The 16,395-nt window shown below is 37.9% G+C and overlaps 2 protein-coding genes across 2 annotated transcripts in view; one reads left to right on the top strand and one right to left on the bottom strand.

The window, feature by feature from the left end:
• Positions 1 to 16,395, bottom strand: part of LOC129454650 (uncharacterized) — a 155,618-nt gene that overhangs the window by 11,792 nt on the left and 127,431 nt on the right. The window contains exons 20-23 of the mRNA XM_073858372.1: positions 13,333 to 13,469; positions 12,838 to 13,120; positions 11,525 to 11,658; positions 10,979 to 11,261 (exon numbers count right to left, since the gene is read on the bottom strand). Of these exons, the coding sequence (XP_073714473.1) occupies positions 10,979 to 11,261; positions 11,525 to 11,658; positions 12,838 to 13,120; positions 13,333 to 13,469 (837 nt within the window). The remainder of the gene's footprint in view (positions 1 to 10,978; positions 11,262 to 11,524; positions 11,659 to 12,837; positions 13,121 to 13,332; positions 13,470 to 16,395) is intronic.
• LOC129454655 (1-acylglycerol-3-phosphate O-acyltransferase ABHD5) lies at positions 4,392 to 10,625 on the top strand. Its single transcript, XM_073858377.1, has 6 exons — positions 4,392 to 8,133; positions 8,349 to 8,761; positions 8,854 to 8,995; positions 9,082 to 9,193; positions 9,274 to 9,460; positions 9,656 to 10,625. The coding sequence occupies exons 1-6, from the start codon at positions 7,992 to 7,994 to the stop codon at positions 9,797 to 9,799; spliced, it is 1,140 nt and encodes a 379-aa protein (XP_073714478.1). The 5' UTR covers positions 4,392 to 7,991; the 3' UTR covers positions 9,800 to 10,625.

Below are 16,395 nucleotides of genomic sequence, written 5' to 3' on the forward strand. Positions count from 1 at the left end.
ACGCCGGTAAAAATTGGCGAACCCCAGAAATCTCTGCAGGGCCTTGCGAGACTCTGGGGATGGCCAATCTACCACAGCCTTAACTTTCTCAGGATCCATGCGAACACCCTCAGTCGAAATGATGTGTCCTAAAAAAGAGACAGACTGTGCATGAAAAACGCATTTCTCCGCCTTGACAAAAAGCCCATTCTCTAACAACCGCAGAAGCACTCGTCGTACGTGTTGCAAATGTTCCTGGAGAGACGAAGAAAAAATCAATATGTCATCCAGGTAAACATATATGAACTGGTCTACCATGTCTCGCAACACGTCATTAACGAGTGCTTGGAAGACTGCCGGCGAGTTCGTGAGACCGAAAGGCATCACGCAGTACTCAAAATGGCCACGAGGGGTGTTAAACGCAGTCTTCCATTCATCCCCCTTCCTGATGCGAACCAAATGATATGCATTACGTAAGTCCAATTTAGTGAAAACGGACGCTCCCTGCAACCTCTCGAAAGCTGAAGACATCAACGGCAAAGGATAAGTATTCTTTACCGTGATGTTGTTCAACCCTCGGTAGTCAATGCAAGGTCGCAAGGATCCGTCCTTCTTCCCCACAAAAAAGAACCCCGCCCCCGCTGGAGATGAGGAAGGGCGAATGAACCCCGTTGCCAGAGAATCAGAAATATATTTCTCCATGGCCTCCATCTCCGGAACAGACAGAGAGTATAACTTGCCCTTAGGCGGAAACGTACCTGGCAATAAGTCTATCGCACAGTCATAGGGACGATGAGGAGGAAGAGAATCAGCCCGCGACTTACTGAACACCTCCTTCAGGTCATGGTACTCCGCGGGCACGGTAGACAAATCCACTGCTTTCCCCTGAAACACAGACTCAGACACAGAAACACAAGCAGAGACAAGACAGGACTTATGACACTCCTCGCTCCAGCTGGTAACAGAACCCAGTTTCCAGTCAATTTTTGGGTTATGGGAATGAAGCCACGGATGACCAAGAACTATGGGAGAGAGAGCAGTGTCAGTAATAAAAAATGAAATAGTCTCTGTGTGGTTTCCGGAAGTGATGAGTGTGATAGGTGCTGTGGTGTACTTGATAGTAGGTAACTGATGTCCATTGAGGGCGAAGGGCGCAATCTGGTGGGTGAGTGCAGTGAAAGGTAACTTGAGCTTACGTGCTAGTGAGCTGTCGATGAAGTTGCCCTCCGCCCCCGAATCCAGAAGTGCGTGCCCCGAGTGTGACATAGTGGACCACCGTAGTCTCACCGGAAGGAGAGTGGATGTTGTAGAGGTCTTCTGTGCGGAGATCCTGCCCGATAGTAGCCTCTGTCTTACTATCGGGCTTGGTCTTTTACCGGACACCTCTGGCATTGGTGACCCGACTCACCACAGTACAGGCAAAGACCCAAGGATCTCCGCCGATTCCTCTCCTTCCAGGGTAACCGAGCTCGACCCACCTGCATGGGTTCCGGATCTGAGAGACCACCGGCGGAAACTTCGCTGGGAGGATCCGTGGGCTCCGCTTGACGTGTGGGCAGAACTTGAGTCTTCCTTCTGGCAACGGTAGACAGGCGTGCGTCAACCCGGATCGCCAAGTCCACCAGACCGTTGAGCGACTTCGGTAATTCCGCCGTGATGATCTCTCGATGGATCCGATCCGCCAACCCATGCAGGAAATGGTCCCACTGCGCTTCCTCGTTCCACCTGCACTCCGCCGCCAGGGTACGGAACTCGATGGCATAGTCCGAGACCGACCGCTCCCCCTGCTGGAGATCCGTGAGGAGTCGGGCGGCCTCCCTCCCGGCGACGGAGCGATCGAAAACCCTCTTCATTTCTTCGGAAAGCGAGGCGAACGAGGAACAACAGCTGTCCTGGTTTTCCCATACCGCCGTCCCCCAGAGGGCAGCCTTGCCCGAGAGCAGCGAGAGCGTGAACGCCACTTTGGTCTCCTCGAGCGAGAATGTCCGGGGCTGTTGGGCGAAATGTAGAGAACAATGAGAGAGAAAAGTACGACAGTAGTTGAGCTCACCGGCATATTTCTCCGGGATCGGCAGTCTCGGTTCCTGGATGAAACTACCCCCTGGAGGTGAAGATGGTGCGGGCGGCATGGGTGGCGCAGTGGGAGGCGTGATGTTTGGAGATCGCTGAGAGAGCTCGGAAACCTTCGCCACCATTGCCTGGACGGCCTTCCGCATGTCTTCGATGGTTTGATCCTGATGATCCATACGAGCCAGAGATCGCTGGAGAAACTCCTCCAACGCGGAGATCGGCTGACCACCTGCTGCTTCCATGTTGGCCAGATTCTTCTGTAATGACTTGTAAAAGACGGAAGCAAACGCAGGTGTAAAAATGAAACAATGTTTATTAAATATAAACAAAGAGAGAGTATTCAAAGTCAAATGCGGAAGTAATCCAGTCCGGTGTTTTGGTTGGCAATGGTGACGATGACTACGGTGGAAGTTGGTGTTTTGAGTGCGACGTTGGTGGAGTGATGAGCAGTGGTGAAATCCAGACTGACACGGAACATCCACACGAAGACGACGACGACAATACACATCCAACTGAAACACGTAATCCAAAGCACAGGGAACAACCAAGCAACACGGAGACTGAGCAAACAATAGAATCTGGCAGGGAACAGAAAGTCAGGTGAGTTTTTATGGAGATGATGTAATGATGAACAGCTGGAGCGAGACAATCAACACACAGGTGAAGGGGATCGCTCTAATGAGCACATGGCAGGGTAAGTGAACAACACACACACACAAACATGACACGGAGGAAAACAATGGATTTTCCTACCGTGACAAAGGGAGGACGACTAACTGACTGCATGGTGTGGTCCTACAAGAATCTACAGAGGAAATGTATTATCAAGGGCGCACGACCCCAACTCTAACTGTGCTCAACATCTTCCTCACAATCCAAAAGACCTATGTAACGATGACAGTCATGAAGTTATGAATAAATCATAAAAAGGGAGGAGTGTAGTGTAAGATTTTTTATTTTTAGTTTAATTATAGTTTATGAACTTATAATTGTTAAATGCAAAATCCTGTTATTCTGTTCTAGTGAAAGATTTCTGTTCTTTCCATCTGTTCAGTAGTAAAGTGTTCAAGGACTAGAACATTATACAAAGTCCTACCAGATAAGATAAAGGGGGACTAGTGCAAAGTAACGCGTTAATGTAATTTTACTACTTTTATCAGTAACGAGTATGTAACGAAGTATTTTTTAAATCAAGTAACGCAATTACAATTACAAAAATTTAAATGAGTTCGTTACTCGCGTTACTTTATTTTGTAAAAAAATAACAATTACAAACAAAACATTTCTGATTTAACATCTCATGACCGTGGTGGGCGGCGCAATGAATCATTAAACTTCATCATGGCTGACAGTGCATATAGAATGAACATGAAAAATATGAACGGGACAACATACCTTTGTTTAAAAATTGTGCGCAAGTCATAATCCATCCGGTCTCATGTTTGTAAATTATCTTTGCCAAGCAATCCCAGTATGACATTAACTTGCATTTGTAGTCCACAAAAGCAATAAATCGGAGAAATGTTAATATGTATCTTAGATGTTTACATCGGCCTTCATGGAAGAGAACGATCCGCAATTGTTGTTTCCAGAAAAATATTCACACTGCGCTGTACAACTCTTAAAACGTGTTAAAACTCCATAGTATGTGTGAGTGCGCATTTAGTTTCAGTTTCAGTTTCACTCACTCCGTATCCGACAAAACAATCCACTCGCTCTGTGTCCGTCGGACAAAACAATTCACGTACTCCGTTTTCTGATTAAATATCTTCCTTTAATCCTGTGTATCATTTAAATCCAACAGAAAACATATACAAACAATATATGACCAAAAAGCGCACTACCGCCGCAAGCTTCACAAGCTGTGTCCCAATTCCATGGCCGCGCCCTGCTAAGCATGTGACCTAAAAAAGTGAGCACTCGGTCTTTCAAGGTGGAAGCCTCAGAAGTTCGCGAAGAGAACTGAAATGAGAGGGTCTAATCTTCGGAGGACCCATAATTTGTGTCAGCTGCTGCACGCCCACACCGCGCCTGTCAGCAGGACACATCAGAGACGTTTCTGGCTTATTAAAATAAACATGGAATCAGAAAAATTATAATTAACTTTAGAAAATATGACATGTTGACACAATTGTCTCCAAATTCTTAAAGAGACAATACACAATTTTAACACACTATATATTTTCAATGTAAACATATACAGAATATTTGTCTAAATGATCTAAATGATATACATAAATAAACTAAGCTTACATATTAAGATAATTTCTAACAAAAATATTCAACGACTGAATCTAAAGCAAAATAGGCTCCTACAGTATGTGATATATTATGTGAGTATGTGATATACACACAGTATGTGAGTCTTACGTGTAAAATAGCCCATCCATGTCATTTTATTGTTTGACTGTTCAGTACTGTTCATATTTACATTTAAAAAGCAGACATAAAAGTAACTTAAAAGTTACTTTCCCTAGTAACTAATTACTTTTGATATACAGTAACTGGTAGAGTAACTCAATTACCTTTAAAAGAAGTAACTAGTAACTAATTACAAATTTTCAGTAACTTGCCCAACACTGCTAGTAAATGACATAAGTAACAACTGATGAACAAGTGAAAAAACTCAGTAAACGGTAGAGTTCACTGAGAACAAAATCATTTCTTCGATTTGACCAGATGTGTTTTAACTGATATGTTTCTTAATCATTGATAAGATGATAGTTATTTTCTAAATGACGCTAAAATTCCATGACGATCTTTGGTTCAGGGGCAGAGATGGGATGACTATCTATTTTTCAGTATATTGCTATAAATATGTGTTCAACCTTGTAAACGGGGCTCTCTCATTTTAACTTCTGACACCAGGGAGTGGGAGCCTATTCTGCAGAATAAATTAAATTCGGACAAAGAAAATTTTGTTAACAGTGTGTCCGTGTGATCCTTGACTTTCACTCTTTGATAGTATTATGAAATGTATTATTTATTATGATGCGGCTAAATTCTAGTATACTAAAATACTTATGGGGCTAAAGTAAGTTATGAAATCCTAATAGTACAAATGTGTTACGTAACTGGAACGTACTTGGTTATCTTGCCACATAAGGAGACCGTATGGCCAACGTGGTGATTTGGTACTGTAATGGTAATGAAATTACCTCCATAGGACGTAATAGTTACGTTGCCAGCTGGTAAGTCATGAAATTACCAAAAATGACCAATATATTACGTAACTAGTACGTCGTGTGTTAGGAATGCGGCCCTGCTTACGCTTGGCCATTTTTTCCTGGGAAAATGTTAAACAAAAATGTAACTAAATAAATAAAAATACAATAAAAGTAATATATTAAACTGTGTTGAGATCTTCATAAATATGAATTAAAAATAGTTCACCCATAAATTCTGTCATCTTTTTCTCACTCTCATGTTGTTACAAACCTGTATACATTTATTTTATTCTGATGAACACAAAAGAAGATATTTTGAGGAATGTTTGTAACCAAACCCATGATGAGCCCCATTCACTTCCATAATAGTGAAAAAGAACATTTTCTCTTACATATGTATTTACAGGCAAAACATATTACCTTTATAATAAATACAGCGCTTAACACATTTAACCCTATTGACCATTTCGTAATGCTTATGCAGTGTGAGAAAACTGAAACAGGAACTGCTTGTGGACCACTGTTGTTAACGTCTTCTGAAATTGTCAATAACACATTCAAGATATAACTTTAGATCCCTTGAAGATAATATGTATAGACTAGGGTCGTCTATCAGCGATAGTCAGACGTATGGCCAATAGCAGGCCATCATGATAGTTGGCATGTTTGCCCATTATAGTTTTAAGTTATTATAATAAATATTATTATCTTTATAGTTTGACAAAAACGTGTGTTGTGATTTTCCTCGCATGAGAGAGCTTGTGGGTTTCACTTTGCGCAAGAGAGCCGCGGGGCACAAACTCATCAAAATATGTGTTCGGAGTGTCATGCGTGTTGCTCGTCATTCATTGCAAAATGAAAAATGTGAAGAAATGTGTTCTTTGCATCATGTAAACCATGTGCATCATGTCAAAATAAATGCCTGCTGCACACACGTTGAAACGGTATATGATAAAAGAGATGCTCACGTTCACAAAATAGTCACAAGACACTCACTTAAAAGTAAACTCTGATTACACATGAGATTAAGCGAGTATCTGGCAAACGTGAGTGTCAGTTTTTTCATAAACCCTCCAGACGCGCGCACAGTAGGCGCTTATTTTGATTTCCTGACCTTGTGGGGACATTTTGAGGTCTCCATGAGGAAACAAGCTTATAAATCAAACCGTATGATGTTTATTGAAAATCTAAGGTAGCAGAAAGTTTTCTGTGATGGTTGGGGTTAGGGGAAGGGAGTAGAATATACAGTTTGTACTGTATAAAATGCATTACGTCTATGGAATGTCCCCACAAAACATGGAAACCTGAATGTGTGTGTGTGTGTGTGTGTGTGTGTGTGTGTGTGTGTGTGTGTGTGTGTGTGTGTGTGTGAGAGAGAGAGAGAGAGAGAGAGAGAGAGAGAAAGAGAGAGTGTGTTGCTTTATTAAAATATCAAATTGTCCTTAACTAGACACAAGATGTGTTATTTTAACACATTCCTTTTAGGAGTGTATATATAATTAATTTAAAATGTAAATATAATTTTCAGTATGTGTCTTTACGCAATGCTCTACTCTAGGGGTATGATTCTCGCTTAGGGGACGAGCCCTTGATTTTTATTTGCTATTATTTGAACTAGTCATTATTATGATAACTGACAACTAGGGCAAAAATCATGTTGTTCTGAATCTGAAATGTCACTGTAGACTAAAACTCTAACTACACCCTATTTACTTGTAGTTAGTATGTTTTACTCATTGCATAGTAGGCTAGTGCACACTAACAGTAGAAAACTAAATTATACTTTATATTCATGCATTATATACTAGTAGCCTAAGTTAAAAAAAAAGTTTTATCAGTACAGAACCATTTAAAAATTATATAAAAAGTTTTAGACAGCTTTCTATCTGTTTTTATTAATTAATTAATTTTAAAGACAATTGTGGAAATATCATTTACTGTAGTTTTATTTTAACAATAATTATTAAACAACGATAACAATAATAAAATGAATAATAGATCAACTATTGTATTTTGGAGAATAACGTCTTGGGTAAAAATCTGTAAGAGTATATTTAAGTAGGGCTATTTTATTAATTAATGTTTTGTGAGATGAAATGATATCGGTGAGTCAAATACTTGCAGTTGTGTCACCCTCTTTCGGCGATGCAGAAAAAATTATTCGCTCTACGAGTGGGTGAAAGGTCCGTCTTTGCCCCTTGGGGATCTTCTTTGACCACATCCCCATTTTAATACTGCCAGTTCACTTTCGCATCAAAATTATGTGTCAGTAATGACAGCACAGAGAAACAATGAGAACAGATCAAGAGGATCTTGTTTTTTCAACAAGCAGGTAAATTCTGTCTTTGTGAATCTTGTGTGTAAAATTCAGTAGTTGTTCAATGGACAATTAGTCTCCAAGTCAATGATGTAAGATAGTATTTTGATGATACAGTACAAAAGCTTCAAAATTAGGGCTTTAAGGATGTATTTCCTTTATTGTAAAATAAATGCTTATATTGTCTTCAAAGATTTGGTTTATAAAATCCCAATTCTAACCTCCGGCATGTTAAATCACATTATAATGAAAAAACACTTGAGATCAGTTACTTTAATGACAATAAGAACATTTATAAGCATTTATGTTCAACATTATTATGCCATTTGTATAATGGAGATAAGTTTAATAGGACATGTGTCACTTGTTATGAAATACCCTTGTGGCTTGTTTGAAATATCCTAGCACTGCCTCTTCATGATACAATATTCAGATATAAAGCTTGATAAAAACATATCATGGATCACTTTAAATGTTCACGTACAAATACGAATCAGTTTGCTTTATATTATAGATCAGGATGGATCTTCAGTTGGCTCCCCTCCTGGTGTCCCACCTCTCTTGGACATCTTAAAAAAGCAGAAGATAAAATATTGAAAGGTATGTGTGTGAGATCACGTGTTGTAAATAAAATTTAGGCACACTGAAGCTAAACATTTATTAAAAAGACATGCATGTGACATTTCGAGGAGTGCTGACTTTATATTTAATCCTTTACTTGATATTTCGTTGAGGACATATTTGGTGCATGCTTTTGGTTTCTTTTTGCCTGATTCCTATAAAAACAATTCAAATGATTTTAATTCAATTTTCAGCCATTAAAGTCAAGTACACACAAGGACATGTTTCCATATCTAATGGGAACTACATCTGGACTCTGGGCTTTAATGAAACAAATAACTTGTGTCAGCATACTGGTCGTCCTAAACATCTGCAGATCCCACTAGTGCTACTGCATGGTTTTGGGGCTGGTGTGGGTCTCTGGGTTAAAAACCTTCCTGTCATTGCAAAAGAAGGAAGGCCTGTATATGCACTCGACCTGTTGGGCTTTGGACGCAGCAGTCGACCAATCTTTGGCAATGATGCCCAAGAAGTAGAGGAGCAGTTTGTCCAATCCCTGGAGGACTGGAGACAGTCAGTCGGATTGGAACATATGATTCTTCTTGGCCATGATTTTGGAGGTTATGTGTCTACAGCCTATGCAATGAAATACCCTAACAGAGTGATTGTTTTTGTATTTTAAGGGGGTGAATTGAAAACAATGGGAGTCACTGGGAGTTATAAAGTATATTTTGTAAATGAATTTGTCACAGAGTGAAGCACTTGGTGTTGGTGGAACCGTGGGGGTTTATGGCAAGACCGAATGCTCAGGAGCGCTGGGTTCCTGTTTGGATTAAAGCCATTGGTGCTGTAATGAACCCATTAAACCCTCTTACTCTTCTCAGGCTGGCAGGACCACTGGGTATTCACACTCATGTTCACTAAATAATAGTCATACATATTTTAAGACATGTTCTCAGATCTGTATATACTGTATCTCTCTTACAGGTCCTTTTTTGATACAGGCAATGCGATCAGATTTTAAGCAGAAATATGCTTCTGTTTTTGAAGATGATACAGTTGCTGATTACATATACCACACAAATGCACAGACGCCCAGGTAAGCACCGCACCTGGACATACTACCAATAAGTACTTGTTGATGAATATTATTTACATATCTGTCTTGTGATTGGACAGTGGAGAGACAGCATTTAAAAACTTGACAATCCCATACGGCTGGCCCCAGCTCCCCATGATGGAACGGGCAGGGATGATCAGTCCCTCGCTTCCCATGTCTTTTATCTACGGATCACGTTCAAGCATCGATGGCCAATCAGGAAAAGCCATTCAAGAAATCAGACCCAACTCACACACAGAAATTATAGTGAGCTTTACTTTCTTTTAAAATACTTTGTACCGGCCTTAGTCAGAGTGGATAACATGTTTAATTATTTTACGTCTGTGTTTTTGTACGTCTGTGTTTTTGTCACCAGTAATGTTAAAACCTCAACGTTTTAGACAACCAATTAAACACATTGTACAGATTCTGACTGACTTGACTGTTCTTATGTTCCTCTAGGTCATTCAGGGTGCAGGTCACTACGTATTTGCGGACCAATCAGAGGACTTTAATCAGGCTGTGATCAAGATATGTAACAATGTCAAAGATATAAACAATGGAAAAGAAGATGAGAACAACAGAGATGCTAACCAAAGAGAATGAGAAAGAGTGAGTGAGTCATAAGAGATATCTAAAGTTACAGAAGAGAAGAGACTATTATCTTTCTACAAGCATTAAGCAGGATGTAGTCACACATATGTGCACTTATCCACATCCTTAAACCATAATTTTAGCTTTTATTGTACTCAAAATGTTGAAAGGCAAAAAGCACATTGCCTTCCTTCATCAAAGTAAAATCTGAATGGCTCCAGTGGCTTAATACGTCTTCTAAAGTGAAACGACAGGTGAGAATCATTTCTTATTAGCAAAATTACAGTGTCAACCACTACTGTACATTAAAATATGTTGGCACATAACTTATTTAGTCACAAGAGCCAATGTGATAAGAAGTAACTGATGGCACTGAAAGAATTGTAATTTTTTTGGTTAAAAGCCGTTCTGGGCACCATATGGACATTGCTTGAGCTGCAATATTTTTTCTATGTAGCCTACAATGTATTTCAGCTAAGTCTGTCCCTATACAAATAAAGAAATAAATTAAATAAACAAAAACCATCCTCATTAAAAATGTATTTTAGAAAGCCCATACTGATTATGTTTTGCACCAGATCAATCACAGCATCAGTGCTATCATTGCTTATCGAAAGACATTTACTTGTGTTAAATGAATGTCAGAGACAAACTGTGTAACAGGCTTAATGTATTTATTTTGTACATTATTTTTGTTACCTCCATAGAACACAAAAATATGTATTTGGCAAAATTAAGAAGAAAAAAAATTTATTCAGGACCAGGGACTTTTTTGAGATGTCATCTTCTTCTTTTTGTGGACTGTGATGTGAACTTCATCATGCCACTTAACCTGCTGACCGAAATAGGAAAAAACATTAAGGACATTTATACTGTTAAACTTCACCTTTTGCTGTTTTATAATATCTTACCTGTATAAACCTCAACCTCACACAGAGTGATTATTTTAGAGGTCCCGTTCCCTGGTAGAAAGATGTTGACATATTGCCCTTGAATAATGTCAAATGTAAATGTTTGTGTGCCTCCAATTGGGATGGACTCAATTGTTGCAGCGCTGTGAATACACAAACATTAAGACATATACGTCCGATTATAACATGTTCACATTTAAAGGAAAAACTGTATTTTTATTTATACTTTATTTAGTTTATTAAAGATTCAAATAGTTTAAGAAAGACTAACAGCTCTTACAGCTCATTGTTGTTGCCATTGTTATCCAGACTGTTGCCAATACGGATCTGAGCACCTATTATCCTCTCTTCACAACAGTCTCCACGATTAGTGATGATAACTTTGTTAATACTGTAGATCCTTTTGAGGTCCACTCTCCACCAGGGATTATATTCTCCTGCAGTGTGAGAGCATGAGCCCCTCGTGTATATTGATTCTCTGTTACCATCTACAGCATGTTTAGCATCTCCAAATTCATCGAAAGTGGAGGACTGGACAGCGTTGGCTCCAAAAGCAATGTTATCTGTTCAGAATAAAAAAATGAATAAAACACTTCTTTCATTGACAAAGTAAATTATAATGGGAATTTTTTTCTTGCCAGGGATATGCGTGCCAAGAGATCTTTGTGAAATCAAACACCATGACAAAGAGTATAAAACTTTTGTTAAGAGTGTATATTCAAAGCAATGAAAAAAAACTTGCACGGAGCAGAATTGGACACTTATGTTACTAGTTAATAAAATAACAGTCATTCACATATGTATATGTAAATGTCAGTATTTTTACCTGAATACACTTCAACCTCACAAAAATTGAGGATTTTTTGTGTTCCAGGTAGAAAGATGTTGACATATCGTCCTAGAATAGGCTTAAACTCAAATGTCGCTGTGTGCTGAGGAGCAGTGAAAATAGTTGAAGCCCTGCAAATACAGAGTTTAAAAGTGAAAATTACAGGCCTTTTCTGGCACACTGCATATGCAGATTGAATATAAAACAATAACTTCATTTAACAAAAAAACGTCGTTCACCTTTATATCATGACATAGCAGATATTAGAGCCCATTATACCCAATTAAATCGCAATTTTATAGGGGTGGTTTCCCGGACAGGAATTTAAAGTTTAAACATGACGAGATCTTAGTTTAATTAAGAAATATAACTAGTTTTAACAAACATACCTTACTAAAAACATTAAGTAAATGTTTAAAGCAACACCATGTAGTCCTTTATGTTAGATTGGCTTACGGCTCTCCCATGTGGTTAAAAGCGCAACAGTGGGGCACGTTCAAGATCAAAATGGTGCACAACGTTTTGCTACCGTTTCCGGGTTAAACGACATATGCAACAGGGTTTCGAAATACGTTTTCTCTTGTTTGGTGGTTTTTCAGAACTGCTGTCCAATCAGCAGCAACATGTAAATAAACCACTCGGTAGCCCTAAAGAGACAGCTCGCATAATGGGTTCAAGTTGGAATGTTCTCTTTCAGTCACTGGACGGCAAGGTCAGTGACTGTAACATCGAGGGTATTTTACAGTATTAAACACACATTTATAACGTATTCATCAGGCTTCAGAAACATTTAAAAAAAGAACACAAAGAATGGCCTCTTAGCTACCGTAGTTGCAACTCTTGCATCTTCACAAAAGGGTGTTCAACACATCACCGTTTCTGTTTAATAAACGTTGTGCAACGTTTTGTCGGGGCTGAACGCAGCCCATATGACACAGTCACGTGCCTTCAGCATGACAATCGTTTCGCTAGATAAGACCCTTATGCCTCGTTTTGGATTGTTTAGAGTCCTTTGAAACTGCAATTTTATTAACTATTGGGGTCCATTAAAGTCCATTAAAATGAGAAAAATCCTGGAATGTTTTCCTCCAAAAACATAATTTCTTCTCGATTGAACAAAGAAAGACATCAACATTTTGGATGACATGGTGGTGAGTAAATTATCTGGATATTTTTTTTTAAGAAAATTGACTAATCCTTTAAAAGTTGTTCTACCACTGAAATAATTTTAGAGACAATATTTACATGTTGAAAAACTACATAATGTTGCTTTAGGAGAAATTTATGTAACAAATAACTACATTCCTTACAGCTCATTGTTGTTGCCATTGTTATCCAAACTGTTGCCAATACGGATCTGAGCACCTATTATCCTCTCTTCACAACAGTCTCCACGATTAGTGATGATAACTCTGTTAATACTGTAGATACTTTTGAGGTCCACTCTCCACCAGGGATTATCTTCTACTTCGGTGTGAGTGCATGAGCCCATCGTGTATATTGATTCTCTGTTACCATCTACAGCATGTTTAGCATCTGCAAATTGATCGTAAGTGGAGGACTGGACAGCATCGGCTCCAAAAGCAATGTTATCTGTTCAGCATAAAAAAATGAACAAAACACTTCTTTCATTGACAAAGTAAATTATAATGGGAATTGTTTTCTTGCCAGGTGTTTTATTAAAAAGTGTATATTCAAAGCAATGAAAAACTTGCACGGAGCACAACTGGACATTCATTTTACCCTCCAGTTAATAAAATAACAGTCATTCACACATTGATATGTTTCTTCTGTCAGTTTTTTACCTGAATAGACTTCAACTTCACACAGAGTGAGGATTTTTTGTGTTCCAGGTAGAAAGATGTTAACATATTGTCCCAGAATATGGTCAAATGTAAATGTTTGTGTGCCTCCAAGTGGGATAGACACAACTGTTTCAGCGCTGTGAATTCACAAACATTAAGACATATACGTCCGATTAAAACATGTTCACATTCAAAGGAAAAGCTATATATTTTTATGTATTCAGTTTATAAAAGATCCAAATTGGTTAAGAAAGACTAACAGCTCTTACAGCTTATTGTTGTTGCCATTGTTATCCAGACTGTTGCCAATACGGATCTGAGCACCATCTATCCTCTCTGGACAACAGTCTCCACGATTAGTGATGGTAACTTTGTTAATCCTGTAAATCCTTTTGAGGTCCACTCTCCACCAGGGATTATATTCTCCTGCAGTGTGAGTGCATGAGCCCCTCGTGTATATTGATTCTCTGTTACCATCTACAGCATGATTAGCATCTGCAAATTCATCGAAAGTGGAGGACTGGACAGCGTCGGCTCCAAAAGCAAGATTGTCTGTTTAATGTGATATAAAAGTTATAACAGGTTATTTCTGACTGCTGTATGGCCACAAAATAACGAAATGCGGCTTGGTATTTTTCATTTAGTGTACCTGTAGAGCCAGCATTACACATGCAAGGCAAAATGAGCAATGAAATCACAGTGATATCCATCCTGATTAGAAATAAGAATACAACACATTATATAGTATAGTAAAAATAATTATTTCTGTCTCAAATCCTCATCAGAAACTATTACTAAGAATCCTTATCTTTTTGCTGTATGATGAAAGTCAGAGATTACCAACTATGTCTAGACTGAAATTGTTATAAATTCAATAGTGTTTTATTGATGGTGTTGTACAAAGAGCTAAAGCATGATTCTTACCTTTATCTTCTCATTGAATGTTAGATCAAGCTCAAGTTTTCTTCTTTGGTTCTTTATTTGCAGGTGTTCTCCTTTTAAGTAATCTGTTTGTGAACGATCTGTTTGCTTATTACATATTGACTTTTGTTACGACACAGAGGATTCCAGTGCCAGTACCACACGTCAGAAATCAACCAAAATTACTATTGCAACATTTGTGTTGTTATTTATCTTTAAAAACAGCTGTTGGATTTCATCAGACATCCAGTGACAAACATATAAGTGTCAAGTATTAGCCCAATGCTCCTTGCTGAAAAACAATATAAATACAAATGAATGGTTTCAATTATACGGGCCAAATATAATTACATTTACATTAATGCATTTTATCCACAGCAACACAGCACATTTTTTCATCAGTATGCGTGTTCTCCCGTTTTGAACCCATGCCCGTAACGTAATGCTCTAACACAGCATTTTAGGATTTTGCATTCAACCTCAAAACCAATTAAGCATATTTTCATTTGTTTCATGACTGTCCTCAAAAAATAAGACCTAATAGTTTGTTTGTGCATGCACCATAATACGACAGACAGGTACGTATAAGTGATTAGTACATTTGGAATATTTTAAGTACTTTTTGAAAAAGGTTGTGATTGTTTTATATACTGTGTTTTATATCATATAATAAATAAATGGGTACGTTATTTGCTCTAAATGCCTGAATAGTGTAATGTGTAATACAATACAATTAATCCTGGCAGTTTAAACTGAAAATCATATTCAAATGCATGTCATTACAGCAAAATTATACGCCAAAATAAAATTTCATACCCTAATATATAAAGTTTTACCTGTGGCCGGTAGAGGTGCTAATCTATTAAACACCTCTGTTGGTCGTATTTGAGGCCAAAATGATCCAGTTGCAGCCCAGCAGCGCCACGATCCATGGCGCTCGTTTCAGGGCGGAAGTAGGGGCGGCACCGAAGCACACGCTTCAGGACAAACGCGGTTTATCTATCATTATATTCGTTGTATTTGATATATGTATTTTATACTCTGTTCACTGTTCAGAATATTGGATTTATAATAATAATAATAATAATAATAATAATAATAATAATGATAAAGGACAAACGCGAAAGTGAGGGACAGTTGCAAAAACATAACAGCATGGCGTTTTTTTTTTTTTGTGGTGCAGAAATATTTACTTAAGAAATATATATTTTATTTAATGTGTAGTTGAAATTTAAAAAAAAATAAAGTGTATTTGACATTTAAAAATTATGCTCTGTGTCAATGTTTATTTTGTAACAAATACTTAAAATAGATACTGATGATGAACATGAAGTAAATGTAATTTTTTTATATCAAATTAAAAAGTATGTAGTGACATTACTTAATTATCTACATTAAAATGTATGTTAATAAGAAATATTTATATTTGGCTTTATACTTTATTGAATTTCATGTATTGTTTTTAAGTACCATGTGATTCAAATGTTTAGTATTAATATCAAAATCCATGAGAAAATTAATAATTACGCAAAGAAATGTTGGTTTTCACGACTTTAGTAAGACTGGTTCGCCAAACCATATATGGTTCGACTTCCACCCTGAAACAAACGCCCTGGACTGTGTGGCCTGAATGGTGCAGCTGGATATACAAATGACTAAAACAATTGTATGAGTTGGATGATATGCAGCAGCCCTGGCGTCATCATTGTGCATGGTCAAGGAGTAACTGTGTACACAAATGATAGTTCAAAGTTATTTCAAAGTCCGTTTCTTAATGTTTTATCTAGATTTACCGAGTGGGCGCGCAATCATTATGTGCCCTGAGAATTAAGTATTATGGTGCAAACATCAAAAATAATTCATCCAGGTCTTAGCAGGTTAAACAACACGAATAACTTTGTTGACATTAACTAACAATTAATACCTGTTGAAAAACTATATTGTTCAATGTTTGTTTATGTTAGTTAACAGATTTACCAATGTTTACTAATACAACCTTATTGTAAGTTGTTACAAATATGTTTATATGCTAGTTGTAAAAATGACATGCTTTCAATCAATGCAATTAAATAAATAAATAAAAATAGATTACAGCATTTAGATCTGCTTATGTTGCATCAAAGGTTTCTTTAACTGTTTTTG

The sequence above is a fragment of the Misgurnus anguillicaudatus genome, chromosome 20 (assembly GCF_027580225.2).
Source record: "Misgurnus anguillicaudatus chromosome 20, ASM2758022v2, whole genome shotgun sequence".
NCBI classification, from domain to species: domain Eukaryota; kingdom Metazoa; phylum Chordata; class Actinopteri; order Cypriniformes; family Cobitidae; genus Misgurnus; species Misgurnus anguillicaudatus.